This window comes from Lonchura striata, chromosome 36, assembly GCF_046129695.1.
Source record: "Lonchura striata isolate bLonStr1 chromosome 36, bLonStr1.mat, whole genome shotgun sequence".
NCBI lineage: Eukaryota > Metazoa > Chordata > Aves > Passeriformes > Estrildidae > Lonchura > Lonchura striata.
This window is the reverse complement of record NC_134638.1, coordinates 1981880-2007719: the sequence shown is the minus strand read 5'-3', so window position 1 is coordinate 2007719 and position 25840 is coordinate 1981880. Positions and strand designations below refer to the sequence as shown.

General features: G+C 60.4%; 2 protein-coding genes and 1 non-coding gene across 3 annotated transcripts in view; all 3 read right to left on the bottom strand.

Moving 5' to 3' along the window:
* Nucleotides 1–2379, bottom strand: part of SPATA16 (spermatogenesis associated 16) — a 37915-nt gene extending 35536 nt beyond the window's left edge. The window contains exon 1 of the mRNA XM_077789675.1: nt 2340–2379. Coding sequence (XP_077645801.1) covers nt 2340–2379 — 40 coding nt within the window. The remainder of the gene's footprint in view (nt 1–2339) is intronic.
* LOC144245865 (uncharacterized) lies at nt 1622–3296 on the bottom strand. Its single transcript, XM_077789674.1, has one exon. It carries the CDS (start codon nt 3294–3296, stop codon nt 2394–2396), a length of 903 nt encoding a protein of 300 aa, XP_077645800.1. The 3' UTR covers nt 1622–2393.
* Nucleotide 3297: 1 nt separating this feature from the next.
* On the bottom strand, nt 3298–5275 carry LOC110483049 (uncharacterized). The gene is made up of 3 exons (XR_013341379.1): nt 5185–5275; nt 3550–3631; nt 3298–3421 (listed from the first exon to the last, which is right to left on the bottom strand). It is a non-coding gene; the product is annotated as an uncharacterized LOC110483049 (transcript).
* Nucleotides 5276–25840: the final 20565 nt, after the last annotated feature.

The following is a 25840-nucleotide window of genomic DNA, read 5'->3' as shown; positions in this document are numbered from 1 at the left end:
ATTGGGAAAATTTGGTTTTTATAGGGAAAATTCAGATTTTATAGGGAAAATTCGGATTTTATAGGGAAAATTCGGTTTTTATGGGGAAAATTTGGATTTTATAGGGAAAATTCAGTTTCTAGAGGGAAAATTCCGTTTTTATAGGGAAAATTCGGTTTTTATAGGGAAATTCCGTTTTTATAGGGAAAATTCGGTTTTTATAAGGAAAATTCCACCTGAAGCCAAGATTTCAGCAATCAGTCCTTTCTTCCACTCAGATTCCAGAGGTTAATAAGATTTTCGTTTTTGGTGATGAGGAAGAACAATTCAGTGTCAGGAGTTGGTGAATCCCTTGATGGAATTTTCGGGAACGGCATTCCCATGGAGGATTTCCATGATATTGTTATCAATGACAATTTGTCCGGCCAAATTTAAAATGAAAAAAATTGAAATGTTTATTTTGCAATTGTGAAAAATGCGTATTTTATGACTGGCTTTTCGCAAACGTTACAATGAACATGATATGTGTTAATGTTAGGAAGTGATGATGTATTAATTGTCTTAAGTATTGTGTTAATTAGAGTTTTAAGTTCCAATATAATGTTAAAATAGAGATTATTTATATGGGGGAAGGTTTTTTTTTAAAGTATTAAATACTCGCTTCGAGGAACACCTAAATCTTCCAAAGGAGACGAATTTATGGCTTTTTAGCAGAATAAACTAATTTTTTTCAGGCCTTGCTCAGACTCGAAGACACCATGGAGATAAAAGGAAACAGTTCACATAAAACAGAGTTTCTTGTTTAAAATAGAATTTATGCATAACCATAAAGGATATATGAATATTCTTTATATAATAATAAATGTATTGTTTTAAGGTGATTCCTTTGATCACAAGTCACATTTTTCCTGACTTAGCGTCCGTAATTCTTTGCTTTTTGTTGTCTTGTAATTGCCCTAACTCTAAACTTTATTACTCTAATTGTATCATTATGATTTCTATAACCATTTTATTTGCATTAAACTTTTAAATTTTTTAAAAACCAAGTGATTTTCACTCCCCAGGATGCCCAAAGCCCCTCCCAGGTCCCATGGCGCTGGTGGGCAGGAACATCCAGAGCCTGGAGCAGCTCCTGGGCACCTCAGCAGCAATTTGGGCATTTTTAGGGGCACACCCTGTGAAAAACGCCAATTATTTGGGTTTTTAAAATTTTTAAAAGTAGAGGGAAGAATTTTTTATTGTGCTGTACAGGGGAGTTTGGGTTTTGTACATGGGGGTCAGAGGTTTGAAGATGGATTTGGGATCTGGGCTTGTCCTGTTCTCCCTCTTTCTCCTTCCTCACCTCCATGTTCTTGGTGATGTTGGCACAGATTGGTTTAGAGGAGAAAAGCACCATTTAATATAGGTAAAATTGGGGAAAAACTGTAAATATTTAACATGTAATGTACCATATAATAGATAGAAAAGCACCATTTAATATAGGTAAAACTGGGGAAAACTGTAAACATTTAACATGTAATGTACCATATAAAAGATAGAAAAGCACCATTTAATATAGGTGATAGGCATTGGGGAAAAACTGTAAATATTTAACATGTAATGTAGCATATAAAAAATAGAAAACCACAATTTAATTTAGATATTGGGGGAAAACTGTAAACATTTAACATGTAATGCACCATATAAAAGATAGAAAGGCATCATTTAATATAGAGAATAGTTATTGGGGGAAAACTATAAACATTTAACACATAATGTAGCATATAAAAGAGAGCAGCAGCCCTGGGCGGGGAGAGGAGAAGGAGAAGGAGAAGAAGAAGAAGAAGAAGAAGATGAAAAGAAGGAGAAGGAGAAGGAGAAGGAGAAGGAGAAGGAGAAGGAGAAGGAGAAGGAGAAGGAGAAGGAGAAGGAGAAGGAGAAGGAGAAGGAGAAGGAGAAGGAGAAGGAGAAGGAGAAGGAGAAAAGAAGAAGGCGGCGAAGACAAAGAAGAAGAAAGAGAAGAAGACGAAGAAGAAGAAGAAGAAGAAGAAGAAGAAGAAGAAGAAGAAGACAACGAAGAAGAAGAAGAAGAAGAAGAAGAAGAAGAAGAAGAAGAAGAAAAGAAGAAGGAGAAGAAGACAAAGAAGAAGACGAAGAAGAAAAGAAGAAGAAGAAGACGAAGACGAAGAAGACAAAGAAGAAGAAGAAGGAATCAGAGGATGTCAGGGTGTGTGTGTGCCTCTGCCTGAGCTGCCGACCAAACCACAGCAGCTCAAGAAGAAAATCTTTTGGATAATTCGCAATAAACAAGCACGAGAGCGAACCTCAGAGACCGCTGAGCCTTTCTCTGGCAGCTCGGGCCGGAGGAGAAGTTTTTCCACCACGCGGAGCCACCCCGCGGCCTCGGGCGCCGTCCGGCATCGCGGCGCTTGCCCTTACCGGTGTCTCCACTGGTGCTGATTCAAGACCGAGCTGGTCCTGAAGCTCTTCCCACACTGGGGACACCGGTAGGGCCTCTCCCCGCTGTGGATGCGCCGGTGGCGGGTGAGGTGGGAGCTGTGCTTGAAGCCCTTCCCGCACTCGGGGCAGCGGAAGGGCCTCTCCTCGGTGTGGATGCGCTGGTGGACCAGCAGAAGGGAGCTGGTCTGGAACCTCTTCCCGCACTCGGAGCACTCGTAGGGCCTCTCGCCGGTGTGGATCTTCTGGTGGGAGGTGAGGTGGGAGCTCCGGCCGAAGCTCTGGCCGCACTGCCAGCACTCGTAGGGCCGCTCCCCGGTGTGCCTGCGGTGGTGGGTGGTGAGCTGGGGGCTGTCTCGGAAGCCCTTCCCGCACTCGGGACACTCGTAGGGTTTCTCCCCGGTGTGGATCATCCGGTGGCGGAGCAGGCGGGACCTCCAGCTGAAGCCCTTCCCACACTCGGAGCACCTGTGGGGCTTCTCCTCATCGTGGAGCAGCTCAGGGACCTCCAGCTCCGAGCTCTGGCTGGATTTCTGACCACCTTCCTGGCCCGGGGTGGGTTTTTCCTCCTCAGGTCCCTGTGATTTGAGTTTGCAGCCCCTCCTGGGGGATCTCCAGGGATTTTCCTCCTCGTTGGGTTCCTCTGCCATGGAGCCGCTCAAATTGGCCTCTTCCAAGAAGTTCTGCTGCTGGGATTTATCCTTCCTGCTCTCCACCCTCAGCTCCTGCTCTGGGGAGCACCTGTGGGGCTTCTCCTCATCGTGGAGCAGCTCAGGGACCCACAGCTCCGAGCTCTGGGTGGACTTCTGACCACCTTCCTGGCCCGGGGTGGTTCTTTCCTCCTCAGATCCCCTCGATCTGCGTTTGCAGCCCCTCCTCATGTGGGATCTCTGGAGATTTTCCTCCTCGTTGGGTTCCTCTGTGATGGAACCGCTCAAATCAGCCTCTTCCAAAAAGTTCTGCTGCTGGGATTTGTCCTTCCTGCTCTCCATCCTCAGTTTCTTCTCTGGGGGAGGAAGGACAAGCACAAGATGGGATTTGCCCCAGGGAAGGGCAAGGAGATCCCCCAGAGCGCCCCCGGCAGGACGGGAGATGGAGCAGGAGAGGGGGAAGGGGCTCTGACTTCCTCCTCACCTGCCTGGGCATCCCAGGGCATCTTCCTCTTCCTCACAGCCTCCTCCTCCTCCATCCAGCCAAGGTTTGGGGACAGAAACTCCTGATTTGGGGAAGACAAACGGCGAGAGTGCTTTGGGTTTGAAGGTCCCCGCGGCCGGAGCTCGTGTCTGGACGTCAGCGTGGCTTCCAGAAAAATCCGCTCCGGAAAAACCTCCCGGGATTCTCCCTCCTCTCCTCTCTCCGTTTTGGGGTTCTGGGAGGTGCCTCCCTGGCCAGGCTGCTGGGAGGTTTCCCAGGAATCCGGACAAATCCCGAAAAATCCCCCCTTTTCCATCTCCCCACTCAGGGATGCTCGGGGTTTTGGGGTCCCTCCTCCCCCTCTCTCTCTGTTTTGGGGTGCAGGGGCTCCAAGGAGTGCCCCCTGCTCTTCATCTTTGGGATCCCCACTCAGGGATGCTTGGGGGGTTTTGGGATTTTGGGGTCCCGGGGTCCCTTCTCCCCCTCTTCTCAGTTTTGGGGTGCAGGGACTCCAAGGATCCCCCCTGCTCCCATCTCTGGGGTCCCCACTCAGGGATGCTTGGGGGGTTTTGGGGTCCCTTCTCCCCCTCTTCTTTGTTTTTGGGGTGCTCCAAGGAGTCCCCCCTGCCACCCAACTCTGGTCTCCCCACTCAGGGATGCTCGGGGTTTTGGGGTTTTTGGGTTTTGGGGTCCCTCCTCTCCCTCTTGTCCTTTTTGGGGTTCAGGGGCTCCAAGGAGTCCCCCCTGCCCCCCGTCTTTGGGTTCCCCACTCAGGGATGCTCGGGGGGTTTTGGGGTCCCTCCTCCCCCTCTCTCTCTGTTTTGGGGTGCAGGGGCTCCAAGGACTCCCCCCTGCCCCCCCTCTTTGGGGTCCCCACTCAAGATTGCTTGGGATTTTGGGGTTTTGGGATTTTGGGGTCCCGGGGTCCCTTCTCCCCCTCTTCTATATTTTGGGGCGCAGGGGCTCCAAGGAGTCCCCCCTGCCCCCCAACTCTGGTCTCCCCACTCAGGGCTGCTCAGGGTTTTGGGGTCCCTTCTCCCCCTCTTCTCCTTTTTGGGGTGCAGGGGCTCCAAGGGACCTCCTTGCCCCCCATATTTGAGGTCCCCACTCAGGATTGCTCGGGGTTTTGGGGGTTTTGGGGTTTGGGGGTTTTGGGGTCCCGGGGTCCCCCCTGCCCCATCTCTGGGGTCCCCACGCAGGGATGCTCGGGGTTTTGGGGGTTTTGGGGTTTGGGGGTTTTGGGGTCCCGGGGTCCCCCCTGCCCCATCTCTGGGGTCCCCACGCAGGGATGCTCGGGGTTTTGGGTTTTGGGGTTTGGGGGTTTTGGGGTCCCCCCTGCCCCATCTCTGGGGTCCCCATGCAGGGATGCTCGGGGTTTTTGGGGGTTTTGGGGTTTGGGGGTTTTGGGGTTTGGGGGTCCCGGGGTCCCCCCGCCCCCATCTCCGGGCTCCCCACTTTGGGGGACGCGGGGCTCTGCTCCTCCAGGCCGCCCCTGCCGGCAGCCGCCCCCGGGACCCCCGGTGTCCCCCCGAGGGGCTCCGCTCACATTTGGGGTTCTCCCTTCTCCGAACATCCCCCCAAAATCCCAGCCCCGGCCCCCCAGGAGACCCGGCCCGAGCCGCCCCCCCCGCTCACATCCCACGCGTGGCTGCGGACTCGGGCAGGGCTGGAGCGCGGCCCCGCGCCTTTCCCGGGCTCCGCCTTGTCCCTCCTCCTCCTCCCGCTCCTCCTCTTCCTCCCGCTCCTCCTCCTCCTCTTCCTCCCGCTCCTCCTCCTCCTCCGCCCTATCCCCGCCTCCCCCTCCTCCTCCTTCATCCCTCCTCCTCCTCCTCTTCCTCCCTATCCCCACCTCCTCCTCCTCCTTCATCCCTCCTCCTCCTCCTCCTCCTCCCTATCCCCACCTCCTCCTCCTCCTTCATCCCTCCTCCTCCTCCTCCTCTTCCTCCCTATCCCCGCCTCCTCCTCCTCCTTCATCCCTCGTCCTCCTCTTCCCTATCCCCACCTCCCACTCCTCCTTCATCCCTGCCCGTCCCTCCCTCCTCCTCCTCCTTCTCCCCACCTCCTTCTCCTTCATCCCTCCTCTTCCATCCCTCCTCCTCCTCCTCCTCCCTATCCCCAACTCCTTCTCCTCCTGTATCCCTGCCCATCCCTCCCTCCTCCTCATCCCCAACTCCCCCTTCTCCTTCATCCCTACCCTACCTCCTCCTCCTCCTCCATCCCTACCCTACCTCCTCCTCCTCCTCATCCCCATCTCCAGCTCCTCCTTCATCCCTGCCCGTCCCTTCCTCCTCTTCCTCCCTATCCCCACCTCCTCCTCCTCCTTCATCCCCCCTCCTCCTCCTCCTCATCCCCACCTCCCGCTCCTCCTTCATCCCTCCTCTTCCCTCCCTCCCTCCTCCTCCTCCTCCTCCTCCTCCTCCTCCCTAGCCCCAAAATTTCGCTCCCATGATGCACAGGGCGGCGTGCTGTGGCTGATTTGCATGGCTCCGCCCTCAGCGCCGCCCAAGCTGGCGCCCCGCCCCTTGACCACGTGCGCGCGACGTGATTGGTCGATGCGCGCTGCGATTTGCATTGGCTCCGCCCCCTCCACACCGCCCCCACCGCGGGTGGGAACTGGGATGGGGACACTGGTGGAACTGGGATGGGGACACTGGTGGAACTGGGATGGGGGCACTGGTGGGACTGGGATGGGGACACTGGTGGAACTGGGATGGGGACACTGGTGGGACTGGGATGGAGACACTGGTGGGACTGGGATGGGGGCACTGGTGGAACTGGGATGGGGACACTGGTGGGACTGGGATGGAGACACTGGTGGAACTGGGATGGGGACACTGGTGGGACTGGGATGGGGACACTCTTGGGAGTGGGATGGAGACACTGGTGGGACTGGGACGGGGACACTGGTGGGACTGGGATGGGGACACTGGTGGAACTGGGATGGGGGCACTGGTGGGACTGGGATGGGGACACTGGTGGGATTGGGATGGGGACATTGGTGGGATTGGGATGGGGACACTGGTGGGAACTGGTCCCACCCAGTTTGTACTGGTGGGACTGGGATGGGGACACTGGTGGAACTGGGATGGGGACACTGGTGGGACTGGGATGGGGGCACTGGTGGGACTGGGATGGGGAAACTGGTGGAACTGGGATGGGGACACTGGCGGGACTGGGATGGGGACACTGGCGGGACTGGGATGGGGACACTGGTGGGACTGGGATGGGAACACTGGTGGGAACTGGGATGGGGACACTGGTGGAACTGGGATGGGGCACTGGTGGGACTGGGATGGGGACACTGGTGGAATTGGGATGGGGACACTGGTGGGAACTGGGATGGAGGCACTGGTGGGACTGGGATGGGGACACTGGTGGAATTGGGATGGGGGCACTGGTGGGACTGGGATGGGGACACTGGTGGAACTGGGATGGGGACACTGGTGGGACTGGGATGGAGACACTGGTGGGACTGGGATGGGGGCACTGGTGGGACTGGGATGGGGACACTGGTGGGACTGGGATGGAGACACTGGTGGAACTGGGATGGGGACACTGGTGGGACTGGGATGGGGACACTGGTGGGACTGGGACCTGGACACTGGTGGAACTGGTCCCACCCAGTTTGTACTGGTGGAACTGGGATGGGAACACTGGTGGGAACTGGGATGGGGACACTGGTGGAACTGGTCCCACCCAGTTTGTACTGGTGGGACTGGGATGGGAACACTGGTGGGAACTGGGATGGGGACACTGGTGGAACTGGTCCCACCCAGTTTGTACTGGTGGGACTGGGATGGGGGCACTGGTGGGAACTGGGATGGGGACACTGGTGGGACTGGGATGGGGGCACTGGTGGGAACTGGGATGGGGACACCTCTGGGAACTGGTACCGCCCAGTTTGTACTGGTGGGACTGGGATGGGGACACTGGTGGGATTGGGATGGGGACACTGGTGGGACTGGGATGGGAACACTGGTGGGAACTGGGATGGGGACACTGGTGGGACTGGGATGGGGGCACTGGCGGGAATGGGATGGGAACACTGGTGGGATTGGGATGGGGACACTGGTGGGACTGGGATGGGGACACTGGTGGGAACTGGTCCCACCCAGTTTGTACTGGTGGGACTGGGATGGGGGCACTGGTGGGAACTGGTCCTTCCCAGTTCTAACTGGTGGGACTGGGATGGGGACACTGGTGGAACTGGGATGGGGACACTGGCGGGACTGGGATGGGAACATTGGTGGGACTGGGATGGGGAAACTGGTGGAACTGGGATGGGGACACTGGCGGGACTGGGATGGGGAGACTGGCGGGACTGGGATGGGGACACTGGTGGGACTGGGATGGGAACACTGGTGGGAACTGGGATGGGGACACTGGTGGGACTGGGATGGGGGCACTGGCGGGACTGGGATGGGGGCACGGGTGGAATTGGGATGGGGACACTGGTGGGACTGGGATGGGGACACTGGTGAAATTGGGATGGGGGCACTGGTGGGACTGGGATGGGGGCACTGGTGGAATTGGGATGGAGGCACTGGTGGGACTGGGATGGGAACACTGGTGGGAACTGGTCCTGCCCAGTTTGTACTGGTGGGACTGGGATGGGGACACCGGTGGAACTGGGATGGAGACACTGGTGGGAATGGGATGGGAACACTGGTGGGAACTGGGATGGAGACACTGGTGGGACTGGGACGTGGACACTGGTGGGACTGGGATGAGGACACTGGTGGGACTGGGATGGAGACACTGGTGGAACTGGGATGGGGACACTGGTGGGACTGGGATGGGGACACTGGTGGGAACTGGTACCGCCCAGTTTGTACTGGTGGGACTGGGATGGGGACACCGGTGGAACTGGGATGGGGACACTGGTGGGACCGGGACCTGGACACTGGTGGAACTGGTCCCACCCAGTTTGTACTGGTGGGACTGGGATGGGAACACTGGTGGGAACTGGGATGGGGACACTGGTGGAACTGGTCCCACCCAGTTTGTACTGGTGGGACTGGGATGGGGGCACTGGTGGGAACTGGGATGGGGACACTGGTGGGACTGGGATGGGGGCACTGGTGGGAACTGGGATGGGGACACCACTGGGAACTGGTACCGCCCAGTTTGTACTAGTGGGACTGGGATGGGGACACCGGTGGAACTGGGTTGGGGACACTGGCGGGACTGGTATGGGGACACTGGTGGGATTGGGATGGGGACACTGGTGGGACTGGGATGGGGACACTGGTGGGAACTGGGATGGGGACACTGGTGGGACTGGGATGGGGGCACTGGCGGGACTGGGATGGGGACACTGGTGGGATTGGGATGGGGACACTGGTGGGACTGGGATGGGGACACTGGTGGGAACTGGTCCCACCCAGTTTGTACTGGTGGGACTGGGATGGGGGCACTGGTGGGAACTGGTCCTTCCCAGTTTTAACTGGTGGGACTGGGATGGGGACACTGGTGGGACTGGGATGGGGACACTGGTGGGACTGGGATGGGGGCACTGGCGGGACTGGGATGGGGACACTGGTGGGACTGGGATGGGAACACTGGTGGGAACTGGTACCGCCCAGTTTGTACTGGTGGGACTGGGATGGGGACACCGGTGGAACTGGGATGGGGACACTGGTGGGACTGGGATGGGGGCACTGGTGGGACTGGGATGGGGACACTGGTGGAATTGGGATGGGGACACTGGTGGGACTGGGATGGGAACACTGGTGGGACTGGGATGGGGACATTGGTGGAACTGGGATGGGGACACTGGTGGGACTGGGATGGGGACACTGGTGGAACTGGGATGGGAACACGGGTGGAACTGGGATGGGGACACTGGTGGGAACTGGTACAGCCCAGTTTGTGCTGGTGGGACTGGGATGGGGACACTGGTGGGACTGGGACCTGGACACTGGTGGAACTGGTCCCACCCAGTTTGTACTGGTGGGACTGGGATGGGAACACTGGTGGGAACTGGGATGGGGACACTGGTGGAACTGGTCCCACCCAGTTTGTACTGGTGGGACTGGGATGGGGGCACTGGTGGGACTGGGATGGGGGCACTGGTGGGAACTGGGATGGGGACACCACTGGGAACTGGTACCGCCCAGTTTGTACTGGTGGGACTGGGATGGGGGCACTGGTGGGATTGGGATGGGGACACTGGTGGGACTGGGATGGGGGCACTGGCGGGACTGGGATGGGGACACTGGTGGGATTGGGATGGGGACACTGGTGGGACTGGGATGGGGACACTGGTGGGAACTGGTCCCACCCAGTTTGTACTGGTGGGACTGGGATGGGGACACTGGTAGAACTGGGATGGGGACACTGGTGGGAACTGGGATGGGGACACTGGTGGGACTGGGACGTGGACACTGGTGGGACTGGGATGAGGACACTGGTGGGACTGGGATGGGGACACTGGTGGAATTGGGATGGGGGCACTGGTGGGACTGGGATGGGGGCACTGGTGGAATTGGGATGGGAACACTGGTGGGAACTGGGATGGGGACACTGGTGGGACTGGGACGTGGACACTGGTGGGACTGGGATGAGGACACTGGTGGGACTGGGATGGAGACACTGGTGGAACTGGGATGGGGACACTGGTGGGACTGGGATGGGGACACTGGTGGGAACTGGTACCGCCCAGTTTGTACTGGTGGGACTGGGATGGGGACACCGGTGGAACTGGGATGGGGACACTGGTGGGACTGGGACCTGGACACTGGTGGAACCGGTCCCACCCAGTTTGTACTGGTGGGACTGGGATGGGAACACTGGTGGGAACTGGGATGGGGACACTGGTGGAACTGGTCCCACCCAGTTTGTACTGGTGGGACTGGGATGGGGGCACTGGTGGGAACTGGGATGGGGACACTGGTGGGACTGGGATGGGGACACTGGTGGGATTGGGATGGGGACACTGGTGGGACTGGGATGGGGACACTGGTGGGAACGGGTCCCACCCAGTTTGTACTGGTGGGACTGGGATGGGGGCACTGGTGGGAACTGGTCCTTCCCAGTTTTAACTGGTGGGACTGGGATGGGGACACTGGTGGGACTGGGATGGGGACACTGGTGGGACTGGGATGGGGGCACTGGCGGGACTGGGATGGGGACACTGGTGGGACTGGGATGGGAACACTGGTGGGAAGTGGTACCGCCCAGTTTGTACTGGTGGGACTGGGATGGGGACACCGGTGGAACTGGGATGGGGACACTGGTGGGACTGGGATGGGGACACTGGTGGAATTGGGATGGGGACACTGGCGGGACTGGGATGGGGACACTGGTGGGACTGGGATGGGAACACTGGTGGGAACTGGGATGGGGACACTGGTGGGACTGGGATGGGGGCACGGGTGGAATTGGGATGGGGACACTGGTGGGACTGGGATGGGGACACTGGTGGAATTGGGATGGGGACACTGGTGGGACTGGGACCTGGACACTGGTGGAACTGGTCCCACCCAGTTTGTACTGGTGGGACTGGGATGGGAACACTGGTGGGAACTGGGATGGGGACACTGGTGGGAACTGGTACCGCCCAGTTTGTACTGGTGGGACTGGGATGGGGACACCGGTGGAACTGGGATGGGGACACTGGTGGGACTGGGACCTGGACACTGGTGGAACTGGTCCCACCCAGTTTGTACTGGTGGGACTGGGATGGGAACACTGGTGGGAACTGGGATGGGGACACTGGTGGAACTGGTCCCACCCAGTTTGTACTGGTGGGACTGGGATGGGGGCACTGGTGGGAACTGGGATGGGGACACTGGTGGGACTGGGATGGGGGCACTGGTGGGAACTGGGATGGGGACACCACTGGGAACTGGTACCGCCCAGTTTGTACTGGTGGGACTGGGATGGGGGCACTGGCGGGACTGGGATGGGGACACTGGTGGGATTGGGATGGGGACACTGGTGGGACTGGGATGGGGACACTGGTGGAACTGGGATGGGGACACTGGTGGGACTGGGATGGGGACACCGGTGGGAACTTGGATGGGAACACTGGTGGGACTGGGATGGGGACACTGGTGGGAACTGGTCCCACCCAGTTTGTACTGGTGGGACTGGGATGGGGACACCGGTAGAACTGGGATGGGGACACTGGTGGGACTGGGATGGGGGCACTGGTGGGAACTGGGATGGGGACACCGGTGGGAACTGGGATGGGGACACTGGTGGGACTGGGATGGGGGCACTGGCGGGACTGGGATGGGGACACTGGTGGGACTGGGATGGGGACACTGGTGGGAACTGGGATTGGGACACTGGTGGGACTGGGATGGGGGCACTGTCGGGACTGGGATGGGGACACTGGTGGGATTGGGATGGGGACACTGGTGGGACTGGGATGGGGACACTGGTGGGAACTGGTCCCACCCAGTTTGTACTGGTGGGACTGGGATGGGGACACTGGTGGAACTGGGATGGGGACACTGGCGGGACTGGGATGGGGACACTGGCGGGACTGGGATGGGGACACTGGTGGGATTGGGATGGGAACACTGGTGGGAACTGGTACCGCCCAGTTTGTACTGGTGGGACTGGGATGGGAACACTGGTGGGAACTGGGATGGGGACACTGGTGGGACTGGGATGGGGGCACTGGTGGGACTGGGATGGGGGCACTGGTGGGACTGGGATGGGGACAATGGTGGGACATGGATGGGGACACTGGTGGGACTGGTCCCACCCAGTTTGTACTGGTGGGACTGGGATGGGAACACTGGTGGGAACTGGGATGGGGACACTGGTGGAACTGGTCCCACCCAGTTTGTACTGGTGGGACTGGGATGGGGACACTGGTGGGAACTGGGATGGGGACACCACTGGGAACTGGTACCGCCCAGTTTGTACTGGTGGGACTGGGATGGGGACACCGGTGGAACTGGGTTGGGGACACTGGCGGGACTGGGATGGGGGCACTGGTGGGATTGGGATGGGGACACTGGTGGGATTGGGATGGGGACACTGGTGGGACTGGGATGGGGGCACTGGTAGGACTGGGATGGGGACACTGGCGGGACTGGGATGGGGACACTGGTGGGAACTGGTACAGCCCAGTTTGTACTGGTAGGACTGGGATGGGGACACCGGTGGAACTGGGATGGGGGCACTGGCGGGACTGGGATGGGGACACTGGTGGGATTGGGATGGGGACACTGGTGGGACTGGGATGGGGACACTGGTGGGAACTGGTCCCACCCAGTTTGTACTGGTGGGAGTGGGATAGGGGCACTGGTGGGAACTGGTCCTTCCCAGTTTTAACTGGTGGGACTGGGATGGGGACACTGGTGGGACTGGGATGGGGACACTGGTGGGAACTGGTCCTTCCCAGTTTTAACTGGTGGGACTGGGATGGGGACACTGGTGGGACTGGGATGGGGACACTGGTGGGACTGGGATGGGGGCACTGGCGGGACTGGGATGGGGACACTGGCGGGACTGGGATGGGGACACTGGTGGGAACTGGTACAGCCCAGTTTGTACTGGTAGGACTGGGATGGGGACACCGGTGGAACTGGGATGGGGACACTGGTGGGACTGGGACCTGGACACTGGTGGAACTGGTCCCACCCAGTTTGTACTGGTGGGACTGGGATGGGAACACTGGTGGGAACTGGGATGGGGACACTGGTGGAACTGGTCCCACCCAGTTTGTACTGGTGGGACTGGGATGGGGGCACTGGTGGGAACTGGGATGGGGACACTGGTGGGACTGGGATGGGGGCACTGGTGGGAACTGGGATGGGGACACCACTGGGAACTGGTACCGCCCAGTTTGTACTGGTGGGACTGGGATGGGGACACTGGCGGGACTGGGATGGGGACACTGGTGGGACTGGGATGGGGACACTGGTGGGAACTTGGATGGGGACACTGGTGGGACTGGGATGGGGGCACTGGCGGGACTGGGATGGGGACACTGGTGGGATTGGGATGGGGACACCGGTGGGACTGGGATGGGGACACTGGTGGGAACTGGTCCCACCCAGTTTGTACTGGTGGGACTGGGATGGGGGCACTGGTGGGAACTGGTCCTTCTCAGTTTTAACTGGTGGGACTGGGATGGGGGCACTGGCGGGACTGGGATGGGAACATTGGTTGGACTGGGATGGGGAAACTGGTGGAACTGGGATGGGGACACTGGCGGGACTGGGATGGGGACACTGGCGGGACTGGGATGGGGACACTGGTGGGAACTGGGATGGGGACACTGGTGGGACTGGGATGGGGACACTGGTGGAATTGGGATGGGGGCACTGGTGGGACTGGGATGGGGGCACTGGTGGAATTGGGATGGAGGCACTGGTGGGACTGGGATGGGAACACTGGTGGGAACTGGTCCTGCCCGGTTTGTACTGGTGGGACTGGGATGGGGACACCGGTGGAACTGGGATGGAGACACTGGTGGGAATGGGATGGGAACACTGGTGGGAACTGGGATGGAGACACTGGTGGGACTGGGATGGGGACACTGGTGGGACTGGGACGTGGACACTGGTGGGACTGGGATGAGGACACTGGTGGGACTGGGATGGAGACACTGGTGGAACTGGGATGGGGACACTGGTGGGACTGGGATGGGGACACTGGTGGGAACTGGTACCGCCCAGTTTGTACTGGTGGGACTGGGATGGGGACACCGGTGGAACTGGGATGGGGACACTGGTGGGACTGGGACCTGGACACTGGTGGAACAGGTCCCACCCAGTTTGTACTGGTGGGACTGGCATGGGAACACTGGTGGGAACTGGGATGGGGACACTGGTGGAACTGGTCCCACCCAGTTTGTACTGGTGGGACTGGAATGGGGGCACTGGTGGGAACTGGGATGGGGACACTGGTGGGACTGGGATGGGGGCACTGGTGGGAACTGGGATGGGGACACCACTGGGAACTGGTACCGCCCAGTTTGTACTGGTGGGACTGGGATGGGGACACCGGTGGAACTGGGTTGGGGACACTGGCGGGACTGGGATGGGGACACTGGTGGGACTGGGATGGGGACACTGGTGGGACTGGGATGGGAACACTGGTGGGACTGGGATGGGGGCACTGGTGGGAACTGGTACCGCCCAGTTTGTACTGGTGGGACTGGGATGGGGACACCGGTGGAACTGGGATGGGGACACTGGTGGGACTGGGATGGGGGCACTGGTGGGACTGGGATGGGGACACTGGTGGAATTGGGATGGGGACACTGGTGGGACTGGGATGGGAACACTGGTGGGAACTGGTCCTGCCCAGTTTGTACTGGTGGGACTGGGATGGGGACACCGGTGGAACTGGGATGGAGACACTGTTGGGAATGGGATGGGAACACTGGTGGGAACTGGGATGGGGACACTGGTGGGACTGGGATGGGGACACTGGTGGGACTGGGACGTGGACACTGGTGGGACTGGGATGAGGACACTGGTGGGACTGGGATGGAGACACTGGTGGAACTGGGATGGGGACACTGGTGGGACTGGGATGGGGACACTGGTGGGAACTGGTACCGCCCAGTTTGTACTGGTGGGACTGGGATGGGGACACCGGTGGAACTGGGATGGGGACACTGGTGGGACTGGGACCTGGACACTGGTGGAACCTGTCCCACCCAGTTTCTACTGGTGGGACTGGGATGGGAACACTGGTGGGAACTGGGATGGGGACACTGGTGGAACTGGTCCCACCCAGTTTGTACTGGTGGGACTGGGATGGGGGCACTGGCGGGACTGGGATGGGGACACTGGTGGGATTGGGATGGGGACACTGGTGGGACTGGGATGGGGACACTGGTGGGAACTGGTCCCACCCAGTTTGTACTGGTGGGACTGGGATGGGGGCACTGGTGGGAACTGGTCCTTCCCAGTTTTAACTGGTGGGACTGGGATGGGGACACTGGTGGGACTGGGATGGGGACACTGGTGGGACTGGGATGGGGGCACTGGCGGGACTGGGATGGGGACACTGGTGGGACTGGGATGGGAACACTGGTGGGAAGTGGTACCGCCCAGTTTGTACTGGTGGGACTGGGATGGGGACACCGGTGGAACTGGGATGGGGACACTGGTGGGACTGGGATGGGGGCACTGGCGGGACTGGGATGGGGACACTGGTGGAACTGGGATGGGGACACTGGTGGGACTGGGATGGGGACACTGGTGGAATTGGGATGGGGACACTGGCGGGACTGGGATGGGGACACTGGTGGGACTGGGATGGGAACACTGGTGGGAACTGGGATGGGGACACTGGTGGGACTGGGATGGGGGCACGGGTGGAATTGGGATGGGGACACTGGTGGGACTGGGATGGGGACACTGGTGGAATTGGGATGGGGACACTGGTGGGACTGGGACCTGGACACTGGTGGAACTGGTCCCACCCAGTTTGTACTGGTGGGACTGGGATGGGAACACTGGTGGGAACTGGGATGGGGACACTGGTGGGACTGGGATGGGGGCACTGGTGGGAACTGGGATGGGGACACCGGTGGGAACTGGGATGGGGACACTGGTGGGACTGGGATGGGGGCACTGGCGGGACTGGGATGGGGACACTGGTGGGACTGGGATGGGGACACTGGTGGGAACTGGGATTGGGACACTGGTGGGACTGGGATGGGGGCACTGTCGGGACTGGGATGGGGACACTGGTGGGATTGGGATGGGGACACTGGTGGGACTGGGATGGGGACACTGGTGGGAACTGGTCCCACCCAGTTTGTACTGGTGGGACTGGGATGGGGACACTGGTGGAACTGGGATGGGGACACTGGCGGGACTGGGATGGGGACACTGGCGGGACTGGGATGGGGACACTGGTGGGACTGGGATGGGAACACTGGTGGGAACTGGTACCGCCCAGTTTGTACTGGTGGGACTGGGATGGGAACACTGGTGGGAACTGGGATGGGGACACTGGTGGGACTGGGATGGGGGCACTGGTGGGACTGGGATGGGGGCACTGGTGGGACTGGGATGGGGACACTGGTGGGACTGGGATGGGGACACTGGTGGAACTGGTCCCACCCAGTTTGTACTGGTGGGACTGGGATGGGAACACTGGTGGGAACTGGGATGGGGACACTGGTGGAACTGGTCCCACCCAGTTTGTACTGGTGGGACTGGGATGGGGACACTGGTGGGAACTGGGATGGGGACACCACTGGGAACTGGTACCGCCCAGTTTGTACTGGTGGGACTGGGATGGGGACACTGGCGGGACTGGGATGGGGACACTGGTGGGATTGGGATGGGGACACTGGTGGGACTGGGATGGGGACACTGGTGGGACTGGGATGGGGACACTGGTGGGATTGGGATGGGGACACTGGTGGGAACTGGGATGGGGACACTGGTGGAATTGGGATGGGGACACTGGTGGGACTGGGATGGGGACACTGGTGGGACTGGGATGGGAACACTGGTGGGAACTGGTACCGCCCAGTTTGTACTGGTGGGACTGGGATGGGGACACCGGTGGAACTGGGATGGGGACACTGGTGGGACTGGGATGGGGGCACTGGTGGGACTGGGATGGGGACACTGGTGGAATTGGGATGGGGACACTGGTGGGACTGGGATGGGAACACTGGTGGGACTGGGATGGGGACATTGGTGGAACTGGGATGGGGACACTGGTGGGACTGGGATGGGGACACTGGTGGAACTGGGATGGGAACACGGGTGGAACTGGGATGGGGACACTGGTGGGAACTGGTACAGCCCAGTTTGTACTGGTGGGACTGGGATGGGGACACTGGTGGGACTGGGACCTGGACACTGGTGGAACTGGTCCCACCCAGTTTGTACTGGTGGGACTGGGATGGGAACACTGGTGGGAACTGGGATGGGGACACTGGTGGAACTGGTCCCACCCAGTTTGTACTGGTGGGACTGGGATGGGGGCACTGGTGGGACTGGGATGGGGGCACTGGTGGGAACTGGGATGGGGACACCACTGGGAACTGGTACCGCCCAGTTTGTACTGGTGGGACTGGGATGGGGGCACTGGTGGGATTGGGATGGGGACACTGGTGGGACTGGGATGGGGGCACTGGCGGGACTGGGATGGGGACACTGGTGGGATTGGGATGGGGACACTGGTGGGACTGGGATGGGGACACTGGTGGGAACTGGTCCCACCCAGTTTGTACTGGTGGGACTGGGATGGGGACACTGGTAGAACTGGGATGGGGACACTGGTGGGACTGGGATGGGGGCACGGGTGAAATTGGGATGCGGACACTGGTGGGACTGGGATGGGGACACTGGTGGAATTGGGATGGGGGCACTGGTGGGACTGGGATGGGGGCACTGGTGGAACTGGGATGGGGACACTGGTGGGACTGGGATGGGGGCACTGGTGGGACTGGGATGGGGGCACTGGTGGGAACTGGTCCCACCCAGTTTGTACTGGTGGGACTGGGATGGGGACACCGGTGGAACTGGGATGGGGACACTGGTGGGACTGGGACCTGGACACTGGTGGAACCGGTCCCACCCAGTTTGTACTGGTGGGACTGGGATGGGAACACTGGTGGGAACTGGGATGGGGACACTGGTGGAACTGGTCCCACCCAGTTTGTACTGGTGGGACTGGGATGGGGGCACTGGTGGGAACTGGGATGGGGACACTGGTGGGACTGGGATGGGGACACTGGTGGGACTGGGATGGGGGCACTGGCGGGACTGGGATGGGGACACTGGTGGGACTGGGATGGGAACACTGGTGGGAAGTGGTACCGCCCAGTTTGTACTGGTGGGACTGGGATGGGGACACCGGTGGAACTGGGATGGGGACACTGGTGGGACTGGGATGGGGACACTGGTGGAATTGGGATGGGGACACTGGCGGGACTGGGATGGGGACACTGGTGGGACTGGGATGGGAACACTGGTGGGAACTGGGATGGGGACACTGGTGGGACTGGGATGGGGGCACTGGTGGAATTGGGATGGAGGCACTGGTGGGACTGGGATGGGAACACTGGTGGGAACTGGTCCTGCCCAGTTTGTACTGGTGGGACTGGGATGGGGACACCGGTGGAACTGGGATGGAGACACTGGTGGGAATGGGATGGGAACACTGGTGGGAACTGGGATGGAGACACTGGTGGGACTGGGACGTGGACACTGGTGGGACTGGGATGAGGACACTGGTGGGACTGGGATGGAGACACTGGTGGAACTGGGATGGGGACACTGGTGGGACTGGGATGGGGACACTGGTGGGAACTGGTACCGCCCAGTTTGTACTGGTGGGACTGGGATGGGGACACCGGTGGAACTGGGATGGGGACACTGGTGGGACCGGGACCTGGACACTGGTGGAACTGGTCCCACCCAGTTTGTACTGGTGGGACTGGGATGGGAACACTGGTGGGAACTGGGATGGGGACACTGGTGGAACTGGTCCCACCCAGTTTGTACTGGTGGGACTGGGATGGGGGCACTGGTGGGAACTGGGATGGGGACACTGGTGGGACTGGGATGGGGGCACTGGTGGGAACTGGGATGGGGACACCACTGGGAACTGGTACCGCCCAGTTTGTACTAGTGGGACTGGGATGGGGACACCGGTGGAACTGGGTTGGGGACACTGGCGGGACTGGTATGGGGACACTGGTGGGATTGGGATGGGGACACTGGTGGGACTGGGATGGGGACACTGGTGGGAACTGGGATGGGGACACTGGTGGGACTGGGATGGGGGCACTGGCGGGACTGGGATGGGGACACTGGTGGGATTGGGATGGGGACACTGGTGGGACTGGGATGGGGACACTGGTGGGAACTGGTCCCACCCAGTTTGTACTGGTGGGACTGGGATGGGGGCACTGGTGGGAACTGGTCCTTCCCAGTTTTAACTGGTGGGACTGGGATGGGGACACTGGTGGGACTGGGATGGGGACACTGGTGGGACTGGGATGGGGGCACTGGCGGGACTGGGATGGGGACACTGGTGGGACTGGGATGGGAACACTGGTGGGAACTGGTACCGCCCAGTTTGTACTGGTGGGACTGGGATGGGGACACCGGTGGAACTGGGATGGGGACACTGGTGGGACTGGGATGGGGGCACTGGTGGGACTGGGATGGGGACACTGGTGGAATTGGGATGGGGACACTGGTGGGACTGGGATGGGAACACTGGTGGGACTGGGATGGGGACATTGGTGGAACTGGGATGGGGACACTGGTGGGACTGGGATGGGGACACTGGTGGAACTGGGATGGGAACACGGGTGGAACTGGGATGGGGACACTGGTGGGAACTGGTACAGCCCAGTTTGTACTGGTGGGACTGGGATGGGGACACTGGTGGGACTGGGACCTGGACACTGGTGGAACTGGTCCCACCCAGTTTGTACTGGTGGGACTGGGATGGGAACACTGGTGGGAACTGGGATGGGGACACTGGTGGAACTGGTCCCACCCAGTTTGTACTGGTGGGACTGGGATGGGGGCACTGGTGGGACTGGGATGGGGGCACTGGTGGGAACTGGGATGGGGACACCACTGGGAACTGGTACCGCCCAGTTTGTACTGGTGGGACTGGGATGGGGGCACTGGTGGGATTGGGATGGGGACACTGGTGGGACTGGGATGGGGGCACTGGCGGGACTGGGATGGGGACACTGGTGGGATTGGGATGGGGACACTGGTGGGACTGGGATGGGGACACTGGTGGGAACTGGTCCCACCCAGTTTGTACTGGTGGGACTGGGATGGGGACACTGGTAGAACTGGGATGGGGACACTGGTGGGAACTGGGATGGGGACACTGGTGGGACTGGGACGTGGACACTGGTGGGACTGGGATGAGGACACTGGTGGGACTGGGATGGGGACACTGGTGGAATTGGGATGGGGGCACTGGTGGGACTGGGATGGGGGCACTGGTGGAATTGGGATGGGAACACTGGTGGGAACTGGGATGGGGACACTGGTGGGACTGGGACGTGGACACTGGTGGGACTGGGATGAGGACACTGGTGGGACTGGGATGGAGACACTGGTGGAACTGGGATGGGGACACTGGTGGGACTGGGATGGGGACACTGGTGGGAACTGGTACCGCCCAGTTTGTACTGGTGGGACTGGGATGGGGACACCGGTGGAACTGGGATGGGGACACTGGTGGGACTGGGACCTGGACACTGGTGGAACCGGTCCCACCCAGTTTGTACTGGTGGGACTGGGATGGGAACACTGGTGGGAACTGGGATGGGGACACTGGTGGAACTGGTCCCACCCAGTTTGTACTGGTGGGACTGGGATGGGGGCACTGGTGGGAACTGGGATGGGGACACTGGTGGGACTGGGATGGGGACACTGGTGGGACTGGGATGGGGACACTGGTGGGATTGGGATGGGGACACTGGTGGGACTGGGATGGGGACACTGGTGGGAACGGGTCCCACCCAGTTTGTACTGGTGGGACTGGGATGGGGGCACTGGTGGGAACTGGTCCTTCCCAGTTTTAACTGGTGGGACTGGGATGGGGACACTGGTGGGACTGGGATGGGGACACTGGTGGGACTGGGATGGGGGCACTGGCGGGACTGGGATGGGGACACTGGTGGGACTGGGATGGGAACACTGGTGGGAAGTGGTACCGCCCAGTTTGTACTGGTGGGACTGGGATGGGGACACCGGTGGAACTGGGATGGGGACACTGGTGGGACTGGGATGGGGACACTGGTGGAATTGGGATGGGGACACTGGCGGGACTGGGATGGGGACACTGGTGGGACTGGGATGGGAACACTGGTGGGAACTGGGATGGGGACACTGGTGGGACTGGGATGGGGGCACGGGTGGAATTGGGATGGGGACACTGGTGGGACTGGGATGGGGACACTGGTGGAATTGGGATGGGGACACTGGTGGGACTGGGACCTGGACACTGGTGGAACTGGTCCCACCCAGTTTGTACTGGTGGGACTGGGATGGGAACACTGGTGGGAACTGGGATGGGGACACTGGTGGGAACTGGTACCGCCCAGTTTGTACTGGTGGGACTGGGATGGGGACACCGGTGGAACTGGGATGGGGACACTGGTGGGACTGGGACCTGGACACTGGTGGAACTGGTCCCACCCAGTTTGTACTGGTGGGACTGGGATGGGAACACTGGTGGGAACTGGGATGGGGACACTGGTGGAACTGGTCCCACCCAGTTTGTACTGGTGGGACTGGGATGGGGGCACTGGTGGGAACTGGGATGGGGACACTGGTGGGACTGGGATGGGGGCACTGGTGGGAACTGGGATGGGGACACCACTGGGAACTGGTACCGCCCAGTTTGTACTGGTGGGACTGGGATGGGGGCACTGGCGGGACTGGGATGGGGACACTGGTGGGATTGGGATGGGGACACTGGTGGGACTGGGATGGGGACACTGGTGGAACTGGGATGGGGACACTGGTGGGACTGGGATGGGGACACCGGTGGGAACTTGGATGGGAACACTGGTGGGACTGGGATGGGGACACTGGTGGGAACTGGTCCCACCCAGTTTGTACTGGTGGGACTGGGATGGGGACACCGGTAGAACTGGGATGGGGACACTGGTGGGACTGGGATGGGGGCACTGGTGGGAACTGGGATGGGGACACCGGTGGGAACTGGGATGGGGACACTGGTGGGACTGGGATGGGGGCACTGGCGGGACTGGGATGGGGACACTGGTGGGACTGGGATGGGGACACTGGTGGGAACTGGGATTGGGACACTGGTGGGACTGGGATGGGGGCACTGTCGGGACTGGGATGGGGACACTGGTGGGATTGGGATGGGGACACTGGTGGGACTGGGATGGGGACACTGGTGGGAACTGGTCCCACCCAGTTTGTACTGGTGGGACTGGGATGGGGACACTGGTGGAACTGGGATGGGGACACTGGCGGGACTGGGATGGGGACACTGGCGGGACTGGGATGGGGACACTGGTGGGATTGGGATGGGAACACTGGTGGGAACTGGTACCGCCCAGTTTGTACTGGTGGGACTGGGATGGGAACACTGGTGGGAACTGGGATGGGGACACTGGTGGGACTGGGATGGGGGCACTGGTGGGACTGGGATGGGGGCACTGGTGGGACTGGGATGGGGACAATGGTGGGACATGGATGGGGACACTGGTGGGACTGGTCCCACCCAGTTTGTACTGGTGGGACTGGGATGGGAACACTGGTGGGAACTGGGATGGGGACACTGGTGGAACTGGTCCCACCCAGTTTGTACTGGTGGGACTGGGATGGGGACACTGGTGGGAACTGGGATGGGGACACCACTGGGAACTGGTACCGCCCAGTTTGTACTGGTGGGACTGGGATGGGGACACCGGTGGAACTGGGTTGGGGACACTGGCGGGACTGGGATGGGGGCACTGGTGGGATTGGGATGGGGACACTGGTGGGATTGGGATGGGGACACTGGTGGGACTGGGATGGGGGCACTGGTAGGACTGGGATGGGGACACTGGCGGGACTGGGATGGGGACACTGGTGGGAACTGGTACAGCCCAGTTTGTACTGGTAGGACTGGGATGGGGACACCGGTGGAACTGGGATGGGGGCACTGGCGGGACTGGGATGGGGACACTGGTGGGATTGGGATGGGGACACTGGTGGGACTGGGATGGGGACACTGGTGGGAACTGGTCCCACCCAGTTTGTACTGGTGGGAGTGGGATAGGGGCACTGGTGGGAACTGGTCCTTCCCAGTTTTAACTGGTGGGACTGGGATGGGGACACTGGTGGGACTGGGATGGGGACACTGGTGGGAACTGGTCCTTCCCAGTTTTAACTGGTGGGACTGGGATGGGGACACTGGTGGGACTGGGATGGGGACACTGGTGGGACTGGGATGGGGGCACTGGCGGGACTGGGATGGGGACACTGGCGGGACTGGGATGGGGACACTGGTGGGAACTGGTACAGCCCAGTTTGTACTGGTAGGACTGGGATGGGGACACCGGTGGAACTGGGATGGGGACACTGGTGGGACTGGGACCTGGACACTGGTGGAACTGGTCCCACCCAGTTTGTACTGGTGGGACTGGGATGGGAACACTGGTGGGAACTGGGATGGGGACACTGGTGGAACTGGTCCCACCCAGTTTGTACTGGTGGGACTGGGATGGGGGCACTGGTGGGAACTGGGATGGGGACACTGGTGGGACTGGGATGGGGGCACTGGTGGGAACTGGGATGGGGACACCACTGGGAACTGGTACCGCCCAGTTTGTACTGGTGGGACTGGGATGGGGACACTGGCGGGACTGGGATGGGGACACTGGTGGGACTGGGATGGGGACACTGGTGGGAACTTGGATGGGGACACTGGTGGGACTGGGATGGGGGCACTGGCGGGACTGGGATGGGGACACTGGTGGGATTGGGATGGGGACACCGGTGGGACTGGGATGGGGACACTGGTGGGAACTGGTCCCACCCAGTTTGTACTGGTGGGACTGGGATGGGGGCACTGGTGGGAACTGGTCCTTCTCAGTTTTAACTGGTGGGACTGGGATGGGGGCACTGGCGGGACTGGGATGGGAACATTGGTTGGACTGGGATGGGGAAACTGGTGGAACTGGGATGGGGACACTGGCGGGACTGGGATGGGGACACTGGCGGGACTGGGATGGGGACACTGGTGGGAACTGGGATGGGGACACTGGTGGGACTGGGATGGGGACACTGGTGGAATTGGGATGGGGGCACTGGTGGGACTGGGATGGGGGCACTGGTGGAATTGGGATGGAGGCACTGGTGGGACTGGGATGGGAACACTGGTGGGAACTGGTCCTGCCCGGTTTGTACTGGTGGGACTGGGATGGGGACACCGGTGGAACTGGGATGGAGACACTGGTGGGAATGGGATGGGAACACTGGTGGGAACTGGGATGGAGACACTGGTGGGACTGGGATGGGGACACTGGTGGGACTGGGACGTGGACACTGGTGGGACTGGGATGAGGACACTGGTGGGACTGGGATGGAGACACTGGTGGAACTGGGATGGGGACACTGGTGGGACTGGGATGGGGACACTGGTGGGAACTGGTACCGCCCAGTTTGTACTGGTGGGACTGGGATGGGGACACCGGTGGAACTGGGATGGGGACACTGGTGGGACTGGGACCTGGACACTGGTGGAACAGGTCCCACCCAGTTTGTACTGGTGGGACTGGCATGGGAACACTGGTGGGAACTGGGATGGGGACACTGGTGGAACTGGTCCCACCCAGTTTGTACTGGTGGGACTGGAATGGGGGCACTGGTGGGAACTGGGATGGGGACACTGGTGGGACTGGGATGGGGGCACTGGTGGGAACTGGGATGGGGACACCACTGGGAACTGGTACCGCCCAGTTTGTACTGGTGGGACTGGGATGGGGACACCGGTGGAACTGGGTTGGGGACACTGGCGGGACTGGGATGGGGACACTGGTGGGACTGGGATGGGGACACTGGTGGGACTGGGATGGGAACACTGGTGGGACTGGGATGGGGGCACTGGTGGGAACTGGTACCGCCCAGTTTGTACTGGTGGGACTGGGATGGGGACACCGGTGGAACTGGGATGGGGACACTGGTGGGACTGGGATGGGGGCACTGGTGGGACTGGGATGGGGACACTGGTGGAATTGGGATGGGGACACTGGTGGGACTGGGATGGGAACACTGGTGGGAACTGGTCCTGCCCAGTTTGTACTGGTGGGACTGGGATGGGGACACCGGTGGAACTGGGATGGAGACACTGTTGGGAATGGGATGGGAACACTGGTGGGAACTGGGATGGGGACACTGGTGGGACTGGGATGGGGACACTGGTGGGACTGGGACGTGGACACTGGTGGGACTGGGATGAGGACACTGGTGGGACTGGGATGGAGACACTGGTGGAACTGGGATGGGGACACTGGTGGGACTGGGATGGGGACACTGGTGGGAACTGGTACCGCCCAGTTTGTACTGGTGGGACTGGGATGGGGACACCGGTGGAACTGGGATGGGGACACTGGTGGGACTGGGACCTGGACACTGGTGGAACCTGTCCCACCCAGTTTCTACTGGTGGGACTGGGATGGGAACACTGGTGGGAACTGGGATGGGGACACTGGTGGAACTGGTCCCACCCAGTTTGTACTGGTGGGACTGGGATGGGGGCACTGGCGGGACTGGGATGGGGACACTGGTGGGATTGGGATGGGGACACTGGTGGGACTGGGATGGGGACACTGGTGGGAACTGGT

What these genes read in the sequence shown, in the direction of transcription:
- LOC144245865 (XM_077789674.1), bottom strand. Translation starts at nt 3,296, where the DNA reads ATGAGGAGGGGCTGCAAACGCAGATCGAGGGGATCTGAGGAGGAAAGA.